We start from the raw sequence: 24,946 nt of genomic DNA, 5'->3' as shown, positions 1-24,946 counted from the left end.
AACACCTTTCCGGTGATGAGTCAACTTTGCAGTCTTGTGTCAATGTGACATTGTGCCAGGGAAACCTGCACCATGCTGTTGCAGAAGCTATTCGTGGACACTCATGAGATCACTTAGTCTTCCCAAGAGATGATCTCCCACCACCCACTCGCTTCCTCTGCCAACCCCTCTGAACCGCTAGACCTAGATGTCCAACTCATCACCCTCTCAACAACCACATTCCATCCTATACCTGCTCCTGGTATCTTCTCTCCATTTGCATAGCTTCACTACCAAGCAGCCAGTCTCAACGTATCCCTCCCACCCCAAACTGAGTTGATCTGTGGCTGCCGATTTCCTCTCTTCCACTACCACCCAACTTTCATCTCAGCCTCCCACAGGAGTACCGCTGGCAGAGTTCTGGTGACAGCATCTGTTCAAGGCACAACTGAAGTTTCTGGGAGAGGGCCATTGACTAAAATGGTTATTGGGATTCTGTTGTATCCGTCCTCACCTTTTAGGGTGGAATAGAGTGTATTGAGGTACTGTTAAATAGATATAATGCCTTTGCCTAGATATTGTAGGTGTCCACTGAAACTCAGGTGACCAGCTGATGCGTACAATATATTATGAACACCAGCAGACCTGTGGCTGGTTGAGACTGGCTTGAGTACCATGTAAAACAGGATTTCAAACTGAGTACAGTTACTATATCCTGCAGAATAAATCTCACCCTCTGCTTTAAGAGGTGGAAATCCCTCTAGCTGTTCTCACTGTGTAACACTTCAAAGACAATTGATTTGGAATCGTGGGCTGAACATGTAACTGGCAGCCTGTCCAATCCTAGCCACACCCAGACTTTCTCGCTGTATGCTTCATACACAGAGGTAGATTTTCGGTATCAAATAGATTCACGAAAGCTGAAATAATTAATTACAAATCAATTCCTGTTTGTATTCCTGAAACTTTAATAAAAGAGCATTAAATCAGGAATTGTGATTTCTAGACCGTAAGAAATGAAATCTATTTTGCTCAACCATTCTACATTTTCTTTACTACCGGAGGTGTTGCCTAGCTTAGATACAGAATTATCACTCAATTAATTTTTACTAACAAACGAGCATCAAAGGTACAGCAGTTTCTTTTTTAAAAAACCACCATGGAAGATTATCAAATACTTTTCAAAATCGAGTGTGAAAAAGTCTTTATGGCAACAGCAATGAAACTGCTAGTCACGACAATTTCTCCTTTGTTCAACGTTGTGCCTGGTTTAAAATCCGGGTTTATTTCCTACAGTTATATATGATTCTACATTTAATGATAAAGAATGAAAATGTCCCGCTGCAGTTTTCAACAAACTAAAGGCAAGCAATCCAAGAATTAGTGTTGATAAGTTGAGGTGGAATCAGGAATAATATGTGGATCTAAAAAATGAATTGGCAAAGCAACAGATTGGTACATGACCAGGACATCACAGTAAGATGGGTGGAAAGTTAAGCCAGTATGCCCACCTTATAATGACACTTAGGGAGTTCTGGGAACTTTTTAGTTGGCATCTTCACTTCTAATTAACATTAAAATCTGCTTCAAATTAGAAACCAAAATTACATTTAACTAGATATATTTTAAACCATAAGCATTCGAGTAAGCGCCATTCTGCATGTGATAGGAATCCATACAAATCCACTCGAGCTCGCACTGCTTGCTGTCACAGACCCCTCTCACAGCAGTACATATCTGCTACTGTGATTTTTGCTTTGATCTCATTCATTTCCTTTGTATTAGCAATAAGATTTAAGAGATGTATCTGTGCAACAGGAGTAAGAATTTACATGTGCTGCTGACGATTCAAGCACCCTGCCTGCAGTTACTGCGGCCTTTGTGGGTGCAATAACACCACACTCTGTCACAGGTTGTGACAAAACACACTCCAAACCACATTTCCAGCTCGATTCTGCTGCTAACAAAGCCAGATGCTTCTTGGACCACCTTTATCTTCATGGCATGCTTGGATGCCAACCAACAGCCAGCTGCAATTATAAGACATCTTTAGCCGAAACACCGAACCAGTTAGATGCTTTGGTTAAATGACTAGTGGCAAAGGTTTATCCCCATGGCTGAAGGCCTGGCTCCAGGGTGACTGGTGGGACCAGGATCAGTGGGCAAGAGGACTAGAGTTAGCCGCCCACGCTCCCTGTAACAGGCAGTTGCCCTCGTATCAAAGGCCCACATTTTAAATTCAAATTCAGATTTTTTTTGTCTTATTTTATGGTTTTATGATGGTCATTATATTAATACCAGAATATTACAGATTACATCAGCCTTTTAATCATTTGTAACAATGTTTAATTTGGCTTGTCTTTCTTTGCTATTTTGAAGAGAAGTGGTGGCCTTTTTGGCAACCATGTCAACCATGTGGCTGTAGACGAAAGGAATTCTTTCCAACAAACAAATGTCACTCAACGGCCTCTGCAGGTTAAACGAACATCAACTCCACCTGTAGCTGATTATGACAAATACCCTCCTTCCTCCAACACTGAGAATTCCATATCTCACAACCAGCTTAACCACAGTTTTCCAGGAAAGATCTCGCCTAATTCCACCAATGCTAATCTCAACAATGCAAATGTGTCCAAAACTGCAAATGGAAAAGATCAGGGCTCCTTAAATCATGAACAGCCCACGGGAAGAACCTGCGAATCCTACATATCGTACCCTGAAGAACCAAGAAAATCAAGCACCAAGAGGTAAGGATTTCACTCGCCCTCTTATGTAATGAAAGCATTGTTTTTTAATCAATACTATTCATCATATGGCAACATCTAATCATTAATAATTAAACAAAAGGCAGCGAATTAAATGAGAAAATGAAAAGGCACAGTACTAAATGAACAAATACTATTTTGCATTTCTTGGTGCCTCGTTTACATTGGTTACTTTGTAATTCTGATTATGTGCACTAGCAATTTTCCTAAAATGATTTTCTAAATTTGCGTATTGAAAGATCAGGTTCAGGGGTATTATTGTCATGTGTGCCAAGGTACAGTGGAAAGCTTTGTTTTGCATGGTATCCAATCAGATCAGATAATACTGTACATAAATACAATCCTGGCACATCGATCCACAGACAGGCCACCCTGGCCCGTCACAGGCAGCACATCCCAGCCACATTCCCCAGCCCTGGTTCCGGCCACATACCTGACTCACAATCCCAGCACCCGGCTCTGGACGTGCTCCTGACCTATGTCTCCGGCCTCGTTTGACAAACCCAGCCCACATTCCCAACGTCTGGCCCCAGCTACATGTACGTCTCGGGTCCCTCTGGAAGTTGAGGGCAGACCTGATAGATGTATATGAAATTAGGTGAGGCACAGGTAGGGTAGTCAGTCTGAACCTTTCTTTCAGGGTGGGAATGTCAAAGACTAGAGGGCATTGCTTCAAGGTGAGAGGGACAAAGTTTAAAGGGGATGTGCAGAGCAAAGGTGGTGGTTGCCTGGAACAGTGTCGGGAATGATGGTGGAGGCAGGTTTAACAAGCACTTAGATAGGCATATAGAAGCGCAGGGATTGGAGGGGTATGGATCACACGCAGGCAGAGGAGATCAATTTAACTTGGCATCATGTTGGGCACAGACATTGTGGGCCGAAGGGCCTGTTCCTGTGCTGTACTGCTCTCTGTTTTGCATCCAGCTGTAGACAGGCTGCAGTATAACTGGGCTAATTGTGAAAGCAGCCACTGGAAGCATCACAGATGGCCTCACTCCTGATTGTACAGTGCGGGTGCACGGTGGAATCTGGTTGGATTGGTGACACTTCCCCTGAGAATCCCTGGCATGATGTTCTGTAGCAATGATGAATGCTCCCACATTCCCACAATCAATCACTCTGGCAGACGTGCCCCTCGAGGTTTCTGCACTTCACTCGGGCTCCTGATGCAGTCGCATCTGACTGATGCACCCCTCGTGCTAGCCATCCCCCCCTGGTGCTAGCCATCCCCCCCTGGTGCTAGCCATCCCCCCCTGGTGCTAGCCATCTACCCCCCGTGCCATGTACCCCTCGTGCTAGCCATCCCCCCCTGGTGCTAGCCATCTCCCCCTGGTGCTAGCTATCCCCCCCTGGTGCTAGCCATCTACCCCCCGTGCCATCTACCCCTCGTGCTAGCCATCTCCCCCTGGTGCTAGCCATCCCCCCCTGGTGCTAGCCATCCCCCCCTGGTGCTAGCCATCTACCCCCCGTGCCATCTACCCCTCGTGCCATCTACCCCTCATGCCATCTACCCCTCGTGCTAGCCATCTCCCCCTGGTGCTAGCCATCCCCCCCTGGTGCTAGCCATCTACCCCTCGTGCCATCTACCCCTCGTGCTAGCCATCCCCCCCTGGTGCTAGCCATCTACCCCCCGTGCCATGTACCCCTCGTGCTAGCCATCTACCCCTCATGACATCTACCCCTCCTGCTAGCCATCTACCCCTCCTGTTAGCCATCTACCCCTCCTGCTAGCCACCTGCCCCTCCTGATAACCACCTGGCTCTTGTCTGAATGCGCTGCCATTCTGTCCTTGCATCCATACTGGATCAACACTGCAGTTGTCGCTAACAGAACTGATTGATTGTTATCAAGAGGTTGTTGCTATTTAAACATAGAGTCATACAGCACGTAAACAGGCCCTTCGGCCCAACTTGCTCATGCCGACCAAGATGTACCATCTTCACTACTCTCACCTGCCTTTGTTTGGCCCATATCCCTCTAAACCCTTCCAATCCATGCACCTGTCCAAGTGTCTTTTAAATGTTGTTATAATCCCTGTCTCAACTACTCCCCCCCCCCCCCCCCCCGGCAGCTCGTTTGCAGTAAGAAACACACCTTTAAACCGGGCATTTCTGTCATTAAAGCGCCCCACTGTAACCATCTCCAAGTGAGGCTCTGACTACTTGCCCTTGACGTTCAATGGCATCAACATTGATCAACATCTGTGGGGTGAGGGTTCACCATTGATCAGAGACAACAGTAATAGTGGTTTGTGATGAGCCAAAGGCTGGGTAGATTGTGATAAGTTGCACATCTCCTCACACCCCTTGTCTCCCCGTAGTCCACAAGATACAAGTAGGCTTATCATTGAATACTCACTCGCCTCCCCTATGTCCCTCAAGAAGCTTGACTCGATCCACCACAGCACACTGGGCTGGTACCCACCACACCATTGACTCGATCCACCACAGCACACTGGGCTGGTACCCACCACACCATTGTAAAAATAATCATCAGTAAAACTCCTGACAAGTTTGATGCATGTTGGCTCATATCATTAAGTCAGATTGATAAATGCAACAAAGTCACAAAACCAGTTATAAAAATCACATTTGTGGCAGTTACAAGTAAGATCATTCCTTTATCAGAGTTTGAAAGTTGCTGTCAGGATTATTTCTTATTCCAGTCGATCTTATGCAGGAAGTGGCAACAATTGTTTAACGGCCAGCCCTTGTGTAACACCCCAATTGGGTGCCACTATCAGCATGTGTGTATTTTGCTGGTAATCACCTGTGGCTTCAAGGATTGCTAATGCTGTCCTCAGTCTTGCTGGCTTCATTCAAGTCAACCATATATTTGTATATATATATGTGGAATTCTTTGCCACAGAAGGGTGTGGAGGCCAATCCATTAAAAAAAGTGGATATTTTTAAGGCAGAAATAGATTCTTGATTAGTACGGGTGTCAGGGGTTATGGGGAGAAGGCAGGAGAATGGGGTTAGGAGGGAGAGATAGATCAGCCACGATTGAATGGCGGAGTAGACTTGATGGGTTGAATGGCCTAATTCTACTCCTATCACTCATGACCCCATGCAATTTTAAATGTAGATCCAGGCTACTGGTAATTTTTTTGCAGATAGAAATAGAATATTTTGTTTCATTTACAACAGTCGCTGTAGCTTGCAACACATAGAAACAGAAAATTAGGTGCAGGAGTAGGCCATTCGGCCCTTCGAATCAGCACCGCCATTCAATGTGATCATGGCTGATCATCTAAAATCAGTACCCCGTTCCTGGTTTCTCGCCAAATCCCTTGATTCCATTAGCCCGAAGAGCTAAATCTCACTCTCTTGAAACACGAGCTGCACCCTTCACTCATTGAATCAGCCATTCCTGCCAATGTTGTGGTGTAAACTCTTATTCCATCTGAGAATGCAGCAGTTTAAAAGGCTGTCAATCTAGAATGATTGTTATTAGTGAGATTAAAGAATTTGCACAAACACTACATTGAGCAAACGTAGTGATTTGGGTTAACCTCCAGTTGAGATGACTCCAGTCTGGAATTGATTGGTAATTTATGCTTTGCAGAAAACACACCAATTTTCACACTATTAGAATGGGCAATTGAAAGACTTTGGGCCTGTGCTCAATATCATTGCATCAGTTGGCTTAAAATGAGTCAAATGTCTGTGCCAAACCTGATAGCTTTGTTTATTGTAATTATTGGATCGTTTGAGTATGATTGCAGACTTTGGGTATCATGCAAAGACACTCTGGTGTTTTCTAGCTAGTAATTACATTTCATTAAAGGTCAGGTTTGTACTTAATATTTCACTAGACAATAAAACTTTTTCCCTTCGAAGGATCAATTTTCTGTATCACTGATTACAATTATACTGACTTTGAAAGCCTTATGAGTAAAAAAGGTAAATGAAACATGAATTTAAATAGGTGATCCACAGGAGAAAAGTATCATCATTGTGTCACAGAACGTGACCTTTCACATGGCTGAAAACACGCACATTACACAAGCTTGGAATGCAAGATGATTCAATATAGGAGAAAGTCATGCTACTGATGTGTTGAGTCCTGCTGAGACCATAGCTGGACGATGATTGCAGTTTAGATCTTTGCACCTAAATTAAGGATATAATACGCATGGAGATGGTGAAATATGAATACATTAGCTAAGGTTCCAGTCATGGTCAAGTTATTGTAGGCATGCATTACTTGGAAAATAGAGTTCAAATCTCCTCAAGGCACTAAAGTGAAACTTTGGTTTATGAGCTACCATCTGTAATGGTTACTAGGAAATTACTGGTTTTCCTGCTGAAACCCATTAGATTCATGAATGTCCTTCAGGGAAGGTGAACTGTCTTTGCTGGGCCAGCAAACCCATAACAAGGTTGGCTCTGCACTGGCCTGTACAATTACCAGGCCAGCTGTTCAAAACAAGAACATTTGGTCTGGGCAACAAAGGTGTATCATCAATGTCTAAAGAATAAAAAGAAAGATTGTGAGAACAAATCTATTTTCTCAGATAGTTAATGTCCATTACTGATCATATGCAACAGTGAGACTCATCGATTTTTTTAGCATAATTGGAATCAAATGATGTGGGGAATTAGGTGTGAAACTGAGTAGTCTCTAAAAGTGCACATTTGCCTTTATTTTCATAAGATCAAGTTCTGTCTGAGCAGAAGTGTTATTGAAAGTTCTGTCTGAGCAGAAGTGTTATTGAAAGTTCTGTATTTCTTTAATCTTTCCTGACTACTTTCTGGACCAGAGTACGTTATTATGAAACTAACATTAGGTATGTTTTCTAATATCTCCAAATTATTTGCATCATTCATGTTTACTTTGTGGACAGAGAGTACATTAATAGTTTTATTTTGTTAATGTTTAAATAAATATTTTTATACATCTGCACGAATCTTTTGTACACATAATGTACAATCATTGTTTTTTTCTTAGTAACGTATTACATCAATCGTAAGGTATTTTGTGGTTGTTACGTGCCTATACCTGTGAACTTTATGTATTAATAGCAGAATTGAAAACTTATTAAATGCAAACCTGCTCCATGCTTATACTGTGTGTTGATTTTCCATAGATCAGATTTTGGTGAAGGCAGTGTGCCCACTATTTGTCGAGAGGATGCAAAGCCAGATGCGTGTTTGGAGGAAGAACAATATTCAGGAGATCAGGAATACTACAGTGGAGAAGAGTATTATGAAGAGGACAGCATTCCATCAGTGGATAAGTAAGATATCTCTGCAGTCATTATCCATTTTGCAAATCAACAATGGGCAAAGTATGGTTCATTTTTAATGGAGACACAAGAAACTGCTGACGCTGGAATCTTGAGCAAAACACAGAGGTGGAGGAACTCATTGGATTGGGCGGGATCTGTGGAGGGAATGGATTTTGGGTCGGGCCTCTTCAGATTGATAGAGCTGGGGGAGAGAAAGCTGGAAAAGAGAGGTTGGGGTGGAACAAAGCCTAGCAAGTGATGGATGGGGGGGGGGGGGTGATTGGCAGATGGGTGGAGTAAGCGACAAATGCTCGAGGTGAAAAGGAGACAAAATGGTGTCATCTAAGGGGAGAGGAGGATTGAAATGTAAAGCTGGAGGGAGGGATATAAGTGGAAGGGGACGGGGAGGAGAGGGGGCAGAAAAGGGAAAGGGGGAGTGTGAGTAGAGTGAGGCAGTAGATGAGTGTACAGTGAGGAGGGGGTAAGGGTGCCCCCGGTGTACGCATTCCTCTCAACACCCCAGTCGCCCTGCCTTACTGACATTCAGAACACAATGTGGAGGCAAATGGTGGAACCCTGACCTAATTTAAGATGCCGTGAGGACCTTTGGGTCTTCTGCTGTGTTAGATCAGTCACACAACCTGTGGTCCATTGATTTCAATGTTGGCCTGCAGATAATAAAGCAAAGGGATAGACAACTTCCTCTTGTTTCATTATTTCAGTTTAGTTCATTCTTCCATTTACTTTTGTGCCATTTAAAAAATAGAAAATACCTAAAATATTACAAAATAGGTTTATTTTAATAGGCACAAAAAGCTGGAGTAACTCAGCGGGGCAGGCAGCATCTCTGGAGAGAAAGAATGGGTGGTGTTTCGGGTCGAGACCCTTCTGGTCTGAAGAAGGGCCTCGACCCGAAACATCACCCTTTCCTTCTCTCCACAGACGCTGCCTGTCCCACTGAGTTACTCCAGCGTTTTGTGTCTATCTTCAGTTTAAACCAGCATCTGCAGTTGCTTCTATCCCCTCTCTTTCTCCTCCCCCTGTCCTCTTCCACTCTTACCCCTCATACACAAGTACATTTTAATAATTATTTAAATTATTCATTTCATTTTTTATCATTTTGACAGCATTGAAATTTACAGAATAATGAAATGCATAGAGTGGATGTGGGAAGTATGTTTCCACTGGTGGGAGAGTCTAGGACCAGAGGTCACAGCCTCAGAATTAAAGGGTGCTCTTTTAGAAAGGTGAGGAGGAACTTCTTTAGTCAGAGGGTAGTTAATCTGTGGAACACATTACCACAGAGGGCTGTGGAGGCCAAGTCAGTGGACATTTTTAAGGCAGAGATAAGACAAATTCTTGATTAAAACGGGTGTCAAGAGTTATGGGGAGAAGGCAGGAAAATGGGATTAGGAGGCAAAGATCAGCCATGATTGAATGGCGGAGTGGACTCGATGGGCCGAATGGCCTAATTCTATTCCTATAACTTGTGAAGTGCTTCTGAATGTCAAACACAGCAGAACGTTGTGCAGTATTTCCAGCAGGGTACAGTAGTACAGTGCTGCATGACCTCTCAGCTCTGAGGCTGGCATGGTGGGGTTTACACGTCAGGATCTGGTACAAACTGCAGGTGTCTGACTGTGTGTTCTGCTGTTGCCTGACTGCGTTCTGTAAAACCGCTCAGTCTTCCTTTTCTTTCACTCCTGTGTGCCACCAAGGCAAATCCACCGTGACTATCAGAATCCATGTCACAATAACGACCTGGACTTTGAGCGGCCGAAGGGTTATCATCACCCGTGTGGTCCCAACGAAGATGAAGAGGCTCATTATTACTATGAATGTCGGCGTTCTCCGCGGCGACGGCTGCTCCCAGCAACACCCACAGGTGAGAGAGTACCGTCAATGTCCCGACCGAGATTACCCAGCATCACCCACAGGTGAGAGAGGTAAGGGGGGGGGCAGCGTGTATTTAAAGATTATTAATTTCTCCTGCATATAATGGCTTCACTGTCCCGACCGAGATTACCCAGCAACACCCACAGGTGAGAGAGTACCGTCAATGTCCCGACCAGGATTACCCAGCAACACCCACAGGTGAGTACCGCCAATGTCCCGACCAGGATTACCCAGCAACACCCACAGGTGAGAGAGTACCGTCAATGTCCCGACCAGGATTACCCAGCAACACCCACAGGTGAGAGAGTACCGTCAATGTCCCGACCAGGATTACCCAGCAACACCCACAGGTGAGAGAGTACCGTCAATGTCCCGACCAGGATTACTCTGGGTCTTGTGGTTCCAGTTTCCGTTTATTCATGCAATATTACAAAGCAGTACTGGGAAGTCTATTTAAAGTTTTCAAAAGCACCTTTTATTTGAGATTTTACTCAACCCAGTTCTCTACATGATGGATGGTCAGCTAGCTGGTAAGAAATAATTATTTATTCGAGCAAGTGCATGTCATTATCGTGTATTTAAAGATTATTAATTTCTCCTGCATATAATGGCTTCAAACTGGGAAAGAGATTCTTGCACATTGCACAAATAGATTTAGGGAATACTAGACCAAATGGACCCGTTGGGCCCAAACCTCACCTGCATTGGTGCAGCACCCTCTCCTCTCCCCCCCCCCCTCCCTCTCCCCCCCTCCCTCGCTCCTTCCCCCCTCCCCCTCTCTCCCAACTCCATCCCCCTTCCTTCCCTAGGAGATAGATTTAAACTTTAAAATGTGAATAACTTTAAAAATATAACACCGATTTCAATGATACTTCTTCCGTTAGCACCAAAGGGACGACGGTGAGTAAGGTGGGCCTGAAATTGTCGCGCTATCGTGTACCGTTTTGGCTGTAGTTCAGGAACACACACACAAACAAGTTTTAGTATATAGATTGTTTGAATTAAGTTTTTCTTAAAAACTCCAGCTAGAAAGGTTTTATATTCAGATTATTCAATTTACTTATGTCATCTGATTTTTAAATAAAAATCTGCAGTTCCTCAGCTGAAGCACCTTGTGTCAGGTGTAGCACTAAATGTGGTGGAGACTTGCATGCACTTCAGTGTAGCAAGGAGTTTGCTTCCTCATAGACTTTAGCAGTGACATGAGGAGAAAAAGAAAAAACTCTAGCGTTAATTGGTGCTTGTCCCAATACAATATGTCCCTCGGGATAAATACCCCATATTGGCAATGTGTATCAGCTCCAATATAGGATCAGCTAACAATGTCATGGCTTCTCATAATGTGTTGTTACAGTGTGATTACTGAGAAGTTCAAACGATGATACTGGTGGGTAGTGTGGTTGCATCTAGGCAATTGTACAAAGATTCTCCAGGGAAGAGGAACAACCTGGACTCAGCAGGAATTTCTGGGTTGTAATACCTGTGGTGAATGATTAGTATTCAGACACGTGAACGAAGCTTCAATGGCAAGTGGGGAAAGAGCTCGGGTGCATTCCTTCCCAGGCAAGGCGGTCGACTGGAAATCGCTGGTGTTTTTGGAGGGCGGAGTAGGAGTTGGTACAGGGCAAAGTTCCTGCAACAAGTATTGCAAAAATTCTTCATTGAGGTACAATAGACAATAGACAATAGACAATAGGTGCAGGAGTAGGCCATTCAGCCCTTCGAGCCAGCACCGCCATTCAATGCGATCATGGCTGATCACTATCAATCAGTACCCCGTTCCTGCCTTCTCCCCATACCCCCTCACTCCGCTATCCTTAAGAGCTCCATCCAGCTCTCTCTTGAAAGCATCCAACGAACTGGCCTCCACTGCCTTCTGAGGCAGAGAATTCCACACCTTCACCACCCTCTGACTGAAAAAGTTCTTCCTCATCTCCGTTCTAAATGGCCTACCCCTTATTCTCAAACTGTGGCCCCTTGTTCTGGACTCCCCCAACATTGGGAACATGTTATCTGCCTCTAATGTGTCCAATCCCCTAATTATCTTATATGTTTCAATAAGATCCCCCCTCATCCTTCTAAATTCCAGTGTATACAAGCCCAATCGCTCCAGCCTTTCAACATACGACAGTCCCGCCATTCCGGGAATTAATCTAGTGAACCTACGCTGCACGCCCTCCATAGCAAGAATATCCTTCCTCAAATTTGGAGACCAAAACTGCACACAGTACTCCAGGTGCGGTCTCACCAGGGCCCGGTACAACTGTAGAAGGACCTCTTTGCTCCTATACTCAACTCCTCTTGTTACGAAGGCCAACATTCCATTGGCTTTCTTCACTGCCTGCTGAACCTGCATGCTTCCTTTCATTGACTGATGCACTAGGACACCCAGATCTCGTTGAACTCCCCCTCCTCCTAACTTGACACCATTCAGATAATAATCTGCCTTTCTATTCTTACTTCCAAAGTGAATAACCTCACACTTATCTACATTAAACTGCATCTGCCATGTATCCGCCCACTCACACAACCTGTCCAGGTCACCCTGCAGCCTTATTGCATCTTCCTCACAATTCACACTACCCCCCAACTTAGTATCATCTGCAAATTTGCTAATGGTACTTTTAATCCCTTCGTCTAAGTCATTAATGTATATCGTAAATAGCTGGGGTCCCAGCACCGAACCTTGCGGTACCCCACTGGTCACTGCCTGCCATTCCGAAAGGGACCCATTTATCCCCACTCTTTGCTTTCTGTCTGTTAACCAATTTTCTATCCATGTCAGTACCCTACCCCCAATACCATGTGCCCTAATTTTGCCCACTAATCTCCTATGTGGGACCTTGTCGAAGGCTTTCTGAAAGTCGAGGTACACCACATCCACTGACTCTCCCTTGTCAATTTTCCTAGTTACATCCTCAAAAAATTCCAGTAGATTTGTCAAGCATGATTTCCCCTTCGTAAATCCATGCTGACTCGGAACGATCCCGTTACTGCTATCCAAATGCTCAGCAATTTCGTCTTTTATAATTGACTCCAGCATTTTCCCCACCACTGATGTCAGACTAACTGGTCTATAATTACCCGTTTTCTCTCTCCCTCCTTTCTTAAAAAGTGGGATAACATTTGCTATTCTCCAATCCACAGGAACTGATCCTGAATCTATAGAACATTGAAAAATGATCTCCAATGCTTCCACTATTTCTAGAGCCACCTCCTTAAGTACTCTGGGATGCAGACCATCAGGCCCTGGGGATTTATCAGCCTTCAGTCCCATCAGTCTACCCAAAACCATTTCCTGCCTAATGTGGATTTCCTTCAGTTCCTCCATCACCCTAGGTTCTCCAGCCCCTAGAACATTTGGGAGATTGTGTGTATCTTCCTCAGTGAAGACAGATCCAAAGTAACGGTTTAACTCGTCTGCCATTTCTTTGTTCCCCATAATAAACTCCCCTGCTTCTGTCTTCAAGGGACCCACATTTGCCTTGACTATTTTTTTCCTCTTCACGTACCTAAAAAAACTTTTGCTATCCTCCTTTATATTATTGGCTAGTTTACCCTCGTACCTCATCTTTTCTCCTCGTATTGCCTTTTTAGTTAACTTTTGTTGCTCTTTAAAAGAGTCCCAATCCTCTGTCTTCCCACTCTTCTTTGCTATGTTATACTTCCTCTCCTTAATTTTTATGCTGTCCCTGACTTCCCTTGTCAGCCACAGGTGTCTCTTACTCCCCTTAGAGTCTTTCCACCTCTTTGGAATAAATTGATCCTGCAACCTCTGCATTATTCCCAGGAATACCTGCCATTGCTGTTCTACCGTCTTCCCTGCTAGGGCCTCCTTCCAATCAATTTTGGCCAGCTCCCGCCTCATGCCTCTGTAATCCCCTTTGCTATACTGCAATACCGACACTTCCGATTTTCCCTTCTGCCTTTCCATTTGCAGAGTAAAACTTATCATGTTGTGATCACTGCCTCCTAATGGCTCTTTTACCTCTAGTCCCCTTACCAGATCAGGATCATTACACAACACTAAATCCAGAATTGCCTTCTCCCTGGTAGGCTCCAGTACAAGCTGTTCTAAGAATCCATCTCGAAGGCACTCTACAAACTCTCTTTCCTGGGGTCCATTTCCAACCTGATTTTCCCAGTCTACCTGCATGTTGAAATCTCCCATAACCACCGTAGCATTACATTTTTGACACGCCAATTTTATCTCCTGATTTAACTTGCACCCTAAGTCGAGGCTACTGTTTGGGGGCCTATAGATAACTCCCATTAGGGTCTTTTTACCCTTACAATTTCTCATTTCTATCCATACTGATTCAACATCTCCTGATTCTATGTCACCCCTTGCAAGGGAATGAATATCATTCCTTACCATCAGAGCAACCCCACCCCCTCTGCCCACCTGTCTGTCTTTTCTATACGTTGTGTACCCCTGAATATTCAGTTCCCAGCCCTGGTCCTCTTGTAGCCATGTCTCAGTGATCCCTACAACATCATACTTGCCCATGACTAACTGAGCCTCAAGCTCATCCACTTTATTTTTTATACTACGCGCATTTAAGTACAACACTTTAACTTCTGTATTTACCTCCCCTCTCACATCGTTCACAATTGGCCCTGCCCTTAATTTCTTTTCCGCTCTAGAACTTCTGTTCCCATTCTTCCGAGAGTCTTTTGCAATATCTCCTGTATTCCCTTTTACCTCATCTTCATATTCACAATTTGTTAACCCCTCCCCCCCACTACTTAGTTTAAAGCCACAGGTGTCACACTAGCAAACCTGCCTGCCAGAATGTTTGTCCCCCTGCTGTTAAGATGCAACCCGTCCCTTTTGTACAAGTCACCCCTAGCCCAGAAGAGATCCCAGTGGTCCAGAAATCTAAATCCCTGCTCTCTGCACCAGTCCCTCAGCCATAAATTCATACCCTCTATCTCTCTGTTCCTGGCCTCACCAGCACGAGGTACCGGTAGCAGTCCAGAGATAACCACCTTCGACGTCCTACTTCTCAGCGTTTTTCCCAACTCTCTAAACTCCCGCTGTAGCACCTCCTTCCTCTTCCGCCCGACGTCATTCGTGCCCACGTGCACAACGACCATAGATATTACTAAGTATCAGCAGGATTCAAATGCAGATTAAATGCCCAGTGGTCCACAAGTTAAAATGGTAGCCTTCTCAACAAATGTGAGGTAAAAAGCTCAGTTTAGGTTTAACATAAAAAATATTGTAAACTTTATTCAGTCTGTGAGTTGGAGTCAAACTCACATTGAGTTGGAGTTAATATGTACAGAGGCTGAAAAGATGTAGACTTCAGTTTGCTGGAGTTGTAAGAAATTTGAATTTACTTAAGACCCAATTGATCAAAGGAAATACATTTTCTATCTGAATGAAAATTTCAAATGAGCATTCTTTTATTTCATAAAACTTTGTTTTCACTGATGTTTAACTAACATTTGTTTCAACAGTACATCGGAGACCTTCCTTCAACTTTGAGTGCCTGCGCAGGCAAAGTAGCCAGGATGATATCTCTCTGTCACCTACATTCCAACAGCGTACTGCACTGCCACTCCACCTAATGCAACACCAGGTAAATATTCTGACCAGCAATCTGGTAGTGATTGCAGCTGCATATAGTAGCGATCAAATTATAACGTTTCCTCAAAATCCCTCTCCAAAATATCATGATAAAGTCCTTGTACTAAGTAGCAGTGGTGAGTGGCTGATGCCACACAGGCTAACATCCCAAGTGTAACTGTTTCATCATGAGTTATCTTATGATGGTCGGAGGTGACGTGACTAATACCACTGGCTTGGTACATCTGGATTAGGAGAAAATAATCAGTCTTTGTTCCTATTCCGGATAACTTTCTAACCCAACACTGATAACAGTATATGTACACACCTTTCAGGCCTTGGCTCAGGTCTGATAACTTGCTTACTGTCCACATTCATTTATCAAAACTGACCACTTCTTGAGATGACAGCAAGGAATTGGTGTCTTGACTATGTAGAACAGTATCGAGGATCTGAAACACCTGTTCCTGCTCCACTTTCTTATATTAATGTTAAATATTACATTTACCTTAAAAGCTACATCAAGTATTTTCAAGTGTTCCAATAACAATATTTCATTTGAGATAAAAGATTCCATAAAATTAATTTTTGTACTTGTTTACCAGCCTTCATCTTTGAAACCTGAGCACTTAAACATGAACTACTTCCACAATAAACTATCTATCTGTAAGAATGAATTATAGTGGAGGTATCAAACAAGCCAGAGAAAATAATGACTATTAGCGGACTGTTGGGGTGGGTAGTAAAATCTAATGTTAGTTGTAAAGAAAATTGTAAAATAAGTTGGCTTTCCTTTATTCCATCACCAACCAGTCCCAAGGAAGTTGAATGGTGGCAGGAAAAATATAATGCGTTTGATTTGTGGTCCTTGTGATTTTGTTGCATTCACCCATCATCTAAAACAAAAAGCCAAATACGAGTGCAGGAGGAACCCAGGCAACATTTGGGAAGGGAATGGCAGATGACATTTTGGTTTGGGAGCCTTCTTCAAACTAAAGCAGTCTGAAGAAGGGTCGCAATCTGAAATATCATCTGTCTATTCCCTCTGCAGATGCTGCCTGACCTGCTGAGTTCCTCCAGTACTTTGTGTTTTACTCAAGATTCCAGCATCTGCAGTTTCTAGCATTTCCAGTTCTGGTGTGAGGTCTACCTTGCATATTAATTCAAAACTTTGATTCAGAAATTTATTGTGACAACCAGTGCTTTATTGCAAATATAATACATTACAAAGGAAATGGGAGACAAACTACTGAGCTAAATTTTATTTTGATGATCTGAAATTGTTTATTTTCCCAAAGATATTACCAAACCTACGGTGTGTGTCCAAAATGTTGTTTTATTACAAATTGATCATTTAGGGGAATAATTCAGAAGTTTGTTAATAATGAGTGGCTATTCACATTGTTTCCTTGCGTGAACGAGCAGGTGATGGCTGTGGCAGGATTAGACTCGTACAAAAGCAGACGGCTCTCGCCAGCACGATCGACACGTTCATGGGCAACACCTCCAGCCACTCCGCCCAACAAAGAACGCTCCCCTTACTACACTCCCCTCATCCGCGTAGATCGTGTCGAATCCAGGGAGAACATGAATGGTAGCCTTCCCTCGATGAACAGAAGCTCTTGGTATACAGAAGATGTTGACATTCCTTACAAGACGTACACTCCAACAAAGCTAGCAATCCCGAACAGCTTTCTCCATCGGTACTATGAGAAACGAGGAAGTGCAGACAGCTTGGTGGAGGCTGTAAGTGTTTTAAACGTTTGGTGCACAGTAACGACAAATCATTAAACTGGTTCTCAAGTAGCACAAGGTGCCAGATGTGGCAAATCGGCCTCAGTGAATCACAGTACAAGTGCTAGGCTGACATCTGACACTGTTTTATGTTCTTCCGTTCTTTACCATTCCTCTCCAAAACACAACCTGGACCTCATCCTTTAGATTAAGTCATTAGCATTGAGGCAATCTTAGCGGCCTCATGACTAAAATGTGGTCAATGGGCATTAAAGACAGTTTAAGTAGATTGGATGGTGAGTGTTTTACCTCCTGATGCTTCATGCCCCAGTCTACATGCCTCACCTGACGATCCACTAATTTGACAAAGACTCTTCATTGCAGACAAGATTAGTTTTCTATTTTGAGTTTTTTGGGCTCATTGCAAGTTTAATAAGCCACTGCATAACCAAGATGCTGACTGAATATTTTGACATTTAAAAACTGCTAGAATTTAAACAAGATTAATTGAAAACACGGTAAAATAAGTTAAAGATTACACTAATAACTCCTTCCTCTTTTCATCCTAAACTGCAGCTCGAGATTCCCCGTAGAAGTAGTGGGCACTGAGGGTCTGTGTTGTAGTGTAGGGACAGACCCACCTGCCAGCATCCTACTGTATGTGCAGGACTGTGGCTGATCAAAAGTGGGAGGAAGAGACCTACTGATATGGGAGTCGAGGCAGAGAATGGGGTTGAATTAAACGATGACTCAAACAGCTGATAGCCTACACCTTTTTATGTTAACATTTTCCTGACTGAAGTATTAAATTCACTTTTAAGTTTCTGGATATCCGTTATGTTTAACTTGAGCACTGTTAAAATGCACTAGAAAACTAAATCATTAGGGTTTGCTGTGCTTGCTTCAGTTCAATTGTTAAATATGTTAGTAATCACATTATTTCCTTCTGCTTCAAAGGTCCTAATATCGGAAGGTCTTGGGCAGTATGCAAGAGATCCCAAATTTGTTTCAGTTACAAAACATGAGCTTGCAGATGCCTGTGACATGACCATTGATGAAATGGAAAGTGCAGCAAGCAGTTTATTAAATGGCAATCTTCACAATGGAACTACCGGGGATTTGCTCTCCATTAAAAACAGGCGTGACTATGAGCTACAAGATTATGGTGTTGAATACAGTGATGAGGAACCAGACACTGGTATATATGAGGAGGACCTAGGTGATGAAATGATATGCATCACTACTTTATAGCATTTAGTACGGATTAACCATGTGTACAAAAATTAAGGAAGTGCCTAGTAGTGGAGAATTTCTTATGGCACTAGCTAGACCAAGTGACCAACAGAGCTACTTCTGAGTGCGAGTGATTGGTGGCATTTGGATCAAATAAACCCTCTCATGTCCTCAATACAAGAGTGTGGTCAACTGCAAGACGTCTGAGCCAATCAAATAACCAGCACGCAAAGGACCAAGGAGAAGGTTGTGAGGTGAAGCCATAGTTTAACCATGAAAGGCTGCTGAGGTTTTCTCAGCAACAGCGACATGCAAGCTGCAGTGTGGAAGGAAGCACTGTACTGTTTATGGTAATGCTTATGGTTTAAAGGAAAATATTATAAAGGTGATGACAATCAAATCTGAAGGCTGTTGTTACCTCAGAAATGTGTTTGGACTTTTGGCTGGGAGCAAGGGAAAGCATTTCAAGATATTTAAAATTATGAAACATATCTTTCCTCTGGTTTTTCATGGAAATATGAACCATGCTGAACCACGTTTTAAACGCTGCAGCAAATCTCAAAGTATTATTTTTTGGTGGGCAAATATAACTGATTTTTTCTTAACTATTTTATTGCGCGTTTACAGAGGATATATCTCTTTTTTTGTCTTTTTACATCTGCTGTGGAGGGAACCTAATTTTCCACCCATTAAGAGAATTATGAGCAAATTATACTAGAAATTGGAATGGTATTAATCTTTAAGGTTCAAATATTAATTTGAAGCTTATAAACTGCATTTCTTGCAAAGTAGGCAAACTGTATATGGTTGTAACATACAGATAACAAATTTGTATTTGTAAAGAGATGTTCTATATTTTGTAATCCTGGTACTGTAACAGATAAGCAGCAATATTTATGGTTCAAAATCACCCTCTCAAATTCTATAGATTACTGGTATTTTTTAATAGAAGTGCAAATTCATAAGTAACTAATAGAGCTGCCTTTTCTTTGTGTATGATCAAGGTTAATTTCAGAGTTTTGGAGCCAGAGGGAAAAAGCTCTTTGGCAAGCAGTTTTTAAATTAAAAGTGAAATATAAACCTAACTTTACAGGATATGCAAAGATAATTTACTTGCACTCTTACTTGGAATTATCAATATTTAAAAAATGTTATTCTTGGTACATTCTCCATACTTTCAAACTCGCTTGTAATAATTAGTGATTTCCATTGCCAGACCCATTTACTAAGAGTTACTTTGGTACACTGAGGCAAAATCATTTGAGGTAAGTTTCAATTTGAATCAGCCAAGAGCTACACAGTTCTTACAAAGAATCAGTGCAGTTTCAGTAAAACAAGCTGTGATTTTTGCATATCGTGTTGGTTACAATTGCTCATGACGTGAACAGCTTGTAGTCACGGCCCAAGAATGAGGTGAGCTTGTGCATTCCCACATTATGCTGAGAACTACAAATGCATGGATCTGAACGTTACTGGTCTTCAGATGAGCTATTCTATCAGCATGTGCATCAGTATTTTATGCTTTTTGAGTATTTGTTTGCACTCTATTCCCATTGCAGAAAGTATGTCAAGGAACAGGTCCATTAACTGAAGATGCTGTTTTTTTCCAATGTACATTTTCAGAGGTTTTTTATATATTAAATAATGGCCTGTTTCAGTTGCAGGTACATTACTAGTAGCAGCCACTAGAATCTTTTAAACTGTGTACATTTTAAACACGTGTATATTCTACTAGTAACAAAAACTAAAGCAAGATATTTTACCTCAGTCAGGGATAAATAAGATTTTAAATTGTTTTTATTCCATTACCAAGGAGAGTATTCTTGATCTTAAGTTCACTGGTTCTCGCAATCTATGATTGCACAACTCATTCCTCAGTGCAACCTTCATCACTACTTTTATATGAAGTAAGCCTTTTGTGTAGTATGGTATTTGTATATTCAGTTTATAAGGTTGTACTATTTTGTGATTGTATGGTACAGTAAACTCTGTATACATATTTACCACCATACCATAGTGTTGGAAATGTACATACAAAATAGTGTATATTTCTGTAAGTTGAATCCATCTAAACCCAAGTAAAGTTAAGTTAATTTTTCACTAGACAAGCTTGAACAATTATTCCAATTACAGGCACAATGGAGATTTACATAATAACCTTAATCCCTGGTTATATTTCTTGTTGTCTCCATAGTAGATTTTTCATGAATGGGTTACAGTTCCTGTAAGTTTTGTTCATTCTCCTGTTGTTCTGATGTGCCTGCCACATTTAATATTCTTTAAGATATCAGTGTTGCTGCCCGACTCAACTTACAGCATGTACAAACCAAACATTTCTGTCTTAATGAATAAAAGAATGCATGGGCAAATAGGTTACCTGATCCTGTATAAAATAAACAAGTCAATTAAAGAGCCTCCCAGAAGATTTCTACATATAAAGTGACAGTCACTTGAAACTGTGGTATAAATCACTTTATGCAGTGATGGACAGGTGGTGTTTTGGTTCAGTGTGCTTGTGTTTTAGCTCCAGAAGGCTCACTCCTGGTCTGTCTAGGTCACAAGAATAAAAGCTCCATCTTTGTCCACCATTTTCTTTCATTGGCCTCCTTGCTACATGGTGCCCTTAAACATCACTGCTAGACTGCTACAAGATCAGGCACAATTTATACCTCAAAGTCATACAGTGCAGAAACAGGTCGTTTGGCCCAAATCACCCATGTTTGACCAAAATGCTTCATCTAAGCTTGTCCCATTGGCCCCTATCAATCTAAACCCTTCCTATCCATGTACATATCCAAGTGTATTTTAAATGTGTTAGTGTCTGCCTCAACTACCTCCCCTGCCAGCTCACTCTATATACCCACCACCCAGGAGAAAAGTTGCTCCTCAGGTTTCCATTAAATCTTTCCTCTCATTTTAAACCTATGCCTGCAAGTTCTTTGATTCCCCCGCCCTGGGGTAAAAGACTGCATTCACTCTATCTTTTCCCCTCTTGCGTTTATACACCTCTATAAGATCAGCCCTCCTGCGCTCCAAGGAATAAAGTCCCAGCTAGGTTAATCTGCCTACAGCTCAGGGCCTCGCATCCTGACAACATCCTCGCAAGTCTTCTCATCCTCTGCACCCTTGCCAGCTTCCCATAGAAGGATGGCCAAAACAGAGCATACTATCCAAGTGCAGACTTACCAACATCTTCACAACTGTAACATAATGTCCCAACACCTCTACTCCATTCAGTGACTATTGATCAGCCTTATTCACAATCCTATCTACCTGTGATGACACTTTCAGGGAACTATGTTCCCTCTGTTTTACAACACTTCTCAATCCCCTGCCATTCACTGTGAAGATCCTGCCCTGGATTTAACTTCCCAAAATGCCACACCTCCACCTATCTACATTAAACTCCATTAGCCATTCCTCAGCCCCTGTGACCAGCTGATCATCATCACTGTCTACAATATCACCCGCCCCATTGTCATCTGCAAACTTACTAATCATGCCTTGTACATTCTTATCCAAATTATCAGTACAACTGACAAACAAAATCATTGATATAGATGACAATTCTATACTAAATTTGTTTCTGTTTCTTAAACATATACACTCAAACTTTATACCGACTTTAGACGAGCCCCTTTGACCACGAAACATTGAGCCAAATAATTTCCAGCACAATAGATAATGTAACCTGCTATTAAGAAGTCAATGCACATTTTTCAACTGAGCTTTTTAGCTCCATTAAAGGTGCTTTAGAAAATGACTTGAGTCACATACAGAAGGAAATGGGTCCGTTTTTTAAAATGTTGTAGTGCAAGAGAGAAGAAAATGCTTGGGAGAGAAGGAATGAGTGATGTTTCGGGTCGAGACACTTCTTCAGACATTAGGGTTAGACATCAGACATTAGTCTGAAGAAGGGTCTCGACCCAAAACGCCACCCATTCCTTCTCTCCAGAGATGCTGCCTGTCCCGTTGAGTTACTCCAGCTTTTTGTGTCTATCTCGGTTTAAACCAGCGCCTACAGTTCCTTCCTACACAAAATGCTTGGGAGTTTGGTCGCTGAAGGTATAAGCACAAGAGAACGCAAAGTTAGAGGAATACAGAAATCACACGGGGCGGAGGAGGAGGAGGTTAAGGTGTCTGTGAAGGATTTTAAATCGTGGCTTTGATTAGTTCTGAACCAAAGATGTCGAGGGACTATATTGGGTTGTAGGATTCAATGGGCATGGTCCAAGTTAGGATTAGATTGTAGGAGAGGGGTCAGTATCAGAGTAAAAGAACAATAACCTTGACAAGAGGGCCAGGAAGGGAAGTTAGGTGGTTTTAGAATAGTATAAAGGCAGCAGGTAGATCATGGGCATCATCAACAAGGGAGCTGAAGAGGGCATAGGAGATGACGCTACGAGAAAAACTAGATTTAGAGCATGGAGAAACATTGGAGGAAGCTTAGCTCTCTGGACTCATAAGACAGCAGGAAAGCCAACTGAATGATCTTGATATAAGTGGGAGTGGAGGACCAAGGCAGAGGAGAGATGTTTAGGAAGTCAGTAGCAAAGGAAACGGTTGAAGATTATCTAGGATTTTTCAGGATGACCCTGGAACAGCAAGGCATTTTAACAGACACCTGGAGGATCTGCCAAGGAGGTGCCTCTCAACCTAATGATGGACGCCTTGCCCTATCTATTATAAATCTTCACATCCATACACCTTCCACATTGGCTGCAGAACTCTAGAATCAAAGTAGACTCACTAAGATGGGAAAGACATGAACAGACTTTCCAGGTGTTGTGAACACAACAATGTTGTTGTTCCAGTGCACATGTTGGAACATCATTACCAGAGCACAGCAGAAAGCCCTTGAATAGATGGTATCACTCACCCATTGGTATCTCACCTGCTGAAAGTTCATCAGCTGCAAGTGAATTCAAGTTGTTTCACTTCTATTATACGGAAGAAAACAAAAACAGTCAGAGAACTTGCCTTCTGAAGCTTGAATGTTCCATGTCCCTTTGTAGCTGATGTGCAAAATAGTTGAGGAATCCGTCATTCCAATTAATCGCCCTAAACCATCAGGTATTTATTCACAAAATGCTGGATTAACTCAGCAGGTCAGGCAGCATCTCAGGAGAGAAGGAATGGGCGACGTTTCGGGTCGAGACCCTTCTTCAGACTGATGTCAGGGGGGCGGGACAAAGGAAGGATATAGGTGGAGACAGGAAGATAGAGGGAGAACTGGGGAAGAGAGGGACAGAGGAACTATCTAAAGTCCCCACCTACGTCCAAGATACCTCACACGCTCTCAACTTCCGGTTCCCAGGCCCCCACTCCCTCATCTTTACCATGGATGTCCAGTCACTCTACACTTCCATCCCCCACAAGGATGGTGTTGCAGCCCTCCGTTTCTTCCTCAGCCGTAGAACCAGCCAATCCCCATTTACCAACACTCTACTCCACCTAGCAGAGCTGGTTCTTACCCTTAACAACTTCTCCTTTGACTCCTCCCACTTTCTCCAAACCAGAGGCGTAGCTATGGGCACTCGCATGGGCCCTAACTACGCCTGCCTCTTTGTCGGGTACGTCGAACAATCCCTGTTCCGGGCGTACACCAGCCCCATCCCCGAACTCTACCTCCGCTACATCAACGACTGCATTGGTGCTACCTCTTGTACCCATACAGAACTCACTGACTTCGTACACTTCACTTCCAATTTCCATCCTGCCCTTAAATATACCTGGACTATCTCCGACATCTCCCTCCCGTTTCTGGACCTCACCATCTCCATCACCATCACAGGAGACAGACTAGTGACTGACATCTACTATAAACCCACTGACTCGTACAGCTATCTGGACTACACTTCTTCCCACTCTGTCTCCTGCTAAAAGTCTATCCCCTACTCCCAATTCCTCCGTCTACGCCGCATCTGCGCCCGGGATGAGGTGTTTCACACTAGGGCGTCAGAGATGTTCTCATTCTTCAGGAAACGGGGCTTCCTCTCTTCCATTATAGATGTGGCTCTCACTAGGGTCTCTTCTACATCCCGCAGCTCTGCTCTTGTTCCTTCCTTTGTCCCGCCCCCCTGACATCAGTCTGAAGAAGGGTCTCGACCCGAAACGTCGCCCATTCCTTCTCTCCCGAGATGCTGCCTGACCTGAGTTACTCCAGCATTTTGTGAATAAATACCTTCGATTTGTACCAGCATCTGCAGTTATTTTCTTATACGCCCTAAACCATCAGCCTGCATTCAAAGGAAGAGCAGATGGCCAATATGCCACTCACAATAAAAAATCTTTGGAAAAATCCTTTGTTTTGTTTGATCTTTCCAATAGCTATATTTGCCAAAATGCACTAGCAGGACTTGGAATCATTCACAATCAGTGAGTTTTGAACCCTTCCTTTTTCTGCCTGATTACACACTGTCTCCACAGTACATCCACTCACTATTACGGGGGAAAACATGCAGCTGTGTTAAAAATGCGATCGTTCCGCTGTTTACAACTGATGATTCTGTCACCCCCTTGCATTTCAAG

At 43.0% G+C, this 24,946-nt stretch overlaps 1 protein-coding gene across 8 annotated transcripts in view; it reads left to right on the top strand.

Annotated features, from left to right (window-relative positions):
• Positions 1-20,835, top strand: part of LOC144601975 (voltage-dependent L-type calcium channel subunit alpha-1D-like) — a 282,505-nt gene extending 261,670 nt beyond the window's left edge. For 6 of the 8 annotated variants that reach the window (XM_078414647.1, XM_078414644.1, XM_078414646.1 and 3 more), the window contains 7 exons: positions 2,359-2,726; positions 7,510-7,536; positions 7,837-7,986; positions 9,696-9,862; positions 15,340-15,461; positions 16,874-17,194; positions 18,140-20,835. In XM_078414647.1, coding sequence (XP_078270773.1) covers positions 2,359-2,726; positions 7,510-7,536; positions 7,837-7,986; positions 9,696-9,862; positions 15,340-15,461; positions 16,874-17,194; positions 18,140-18,433 — 1,449 coding nt within the window. In that variant the 3' untranslated portion in view covers positions 18,434-20,835. The remainder of the gene's footprint in view (positions 1-2,358; positions 2,727-7,509; positions 7,537-7,836; positions 7,987-9,695; positions 9,863-15,339; positions 15,462-16,873; positions 17,195-18,139) is intronic. The other 2 variants (XM_078414648.1, XM_078414642.1) reach the window with 1 other exon arrangement.
• The last annotated feature ends 4,111 nt before the right edge of the window (positions 20,836-24,946 follow it).

This window comes from Rhinoraja longicauda, chromosome 17 (genome assembly GCF_053455715.1).
Source record: "Rhinoraja longicauda isolate Sanriku21f chromosome 17, sRhiLon1.1, whole genome shotgun sequence".
In the NCBI taxonomy this organism is placed as follows: Eukaryota; Metazoa; Chordata; class Chondrichthyes; order Rajiformes; family Arhynchobatidae; genus Rhinoraja; species Rhinoraja longicauda.
The sequence above is the reverse complement of the archived record's forward strand: the minus strand, read 5'-3'. Positions and strand labels throughout refer to the sequence as shown.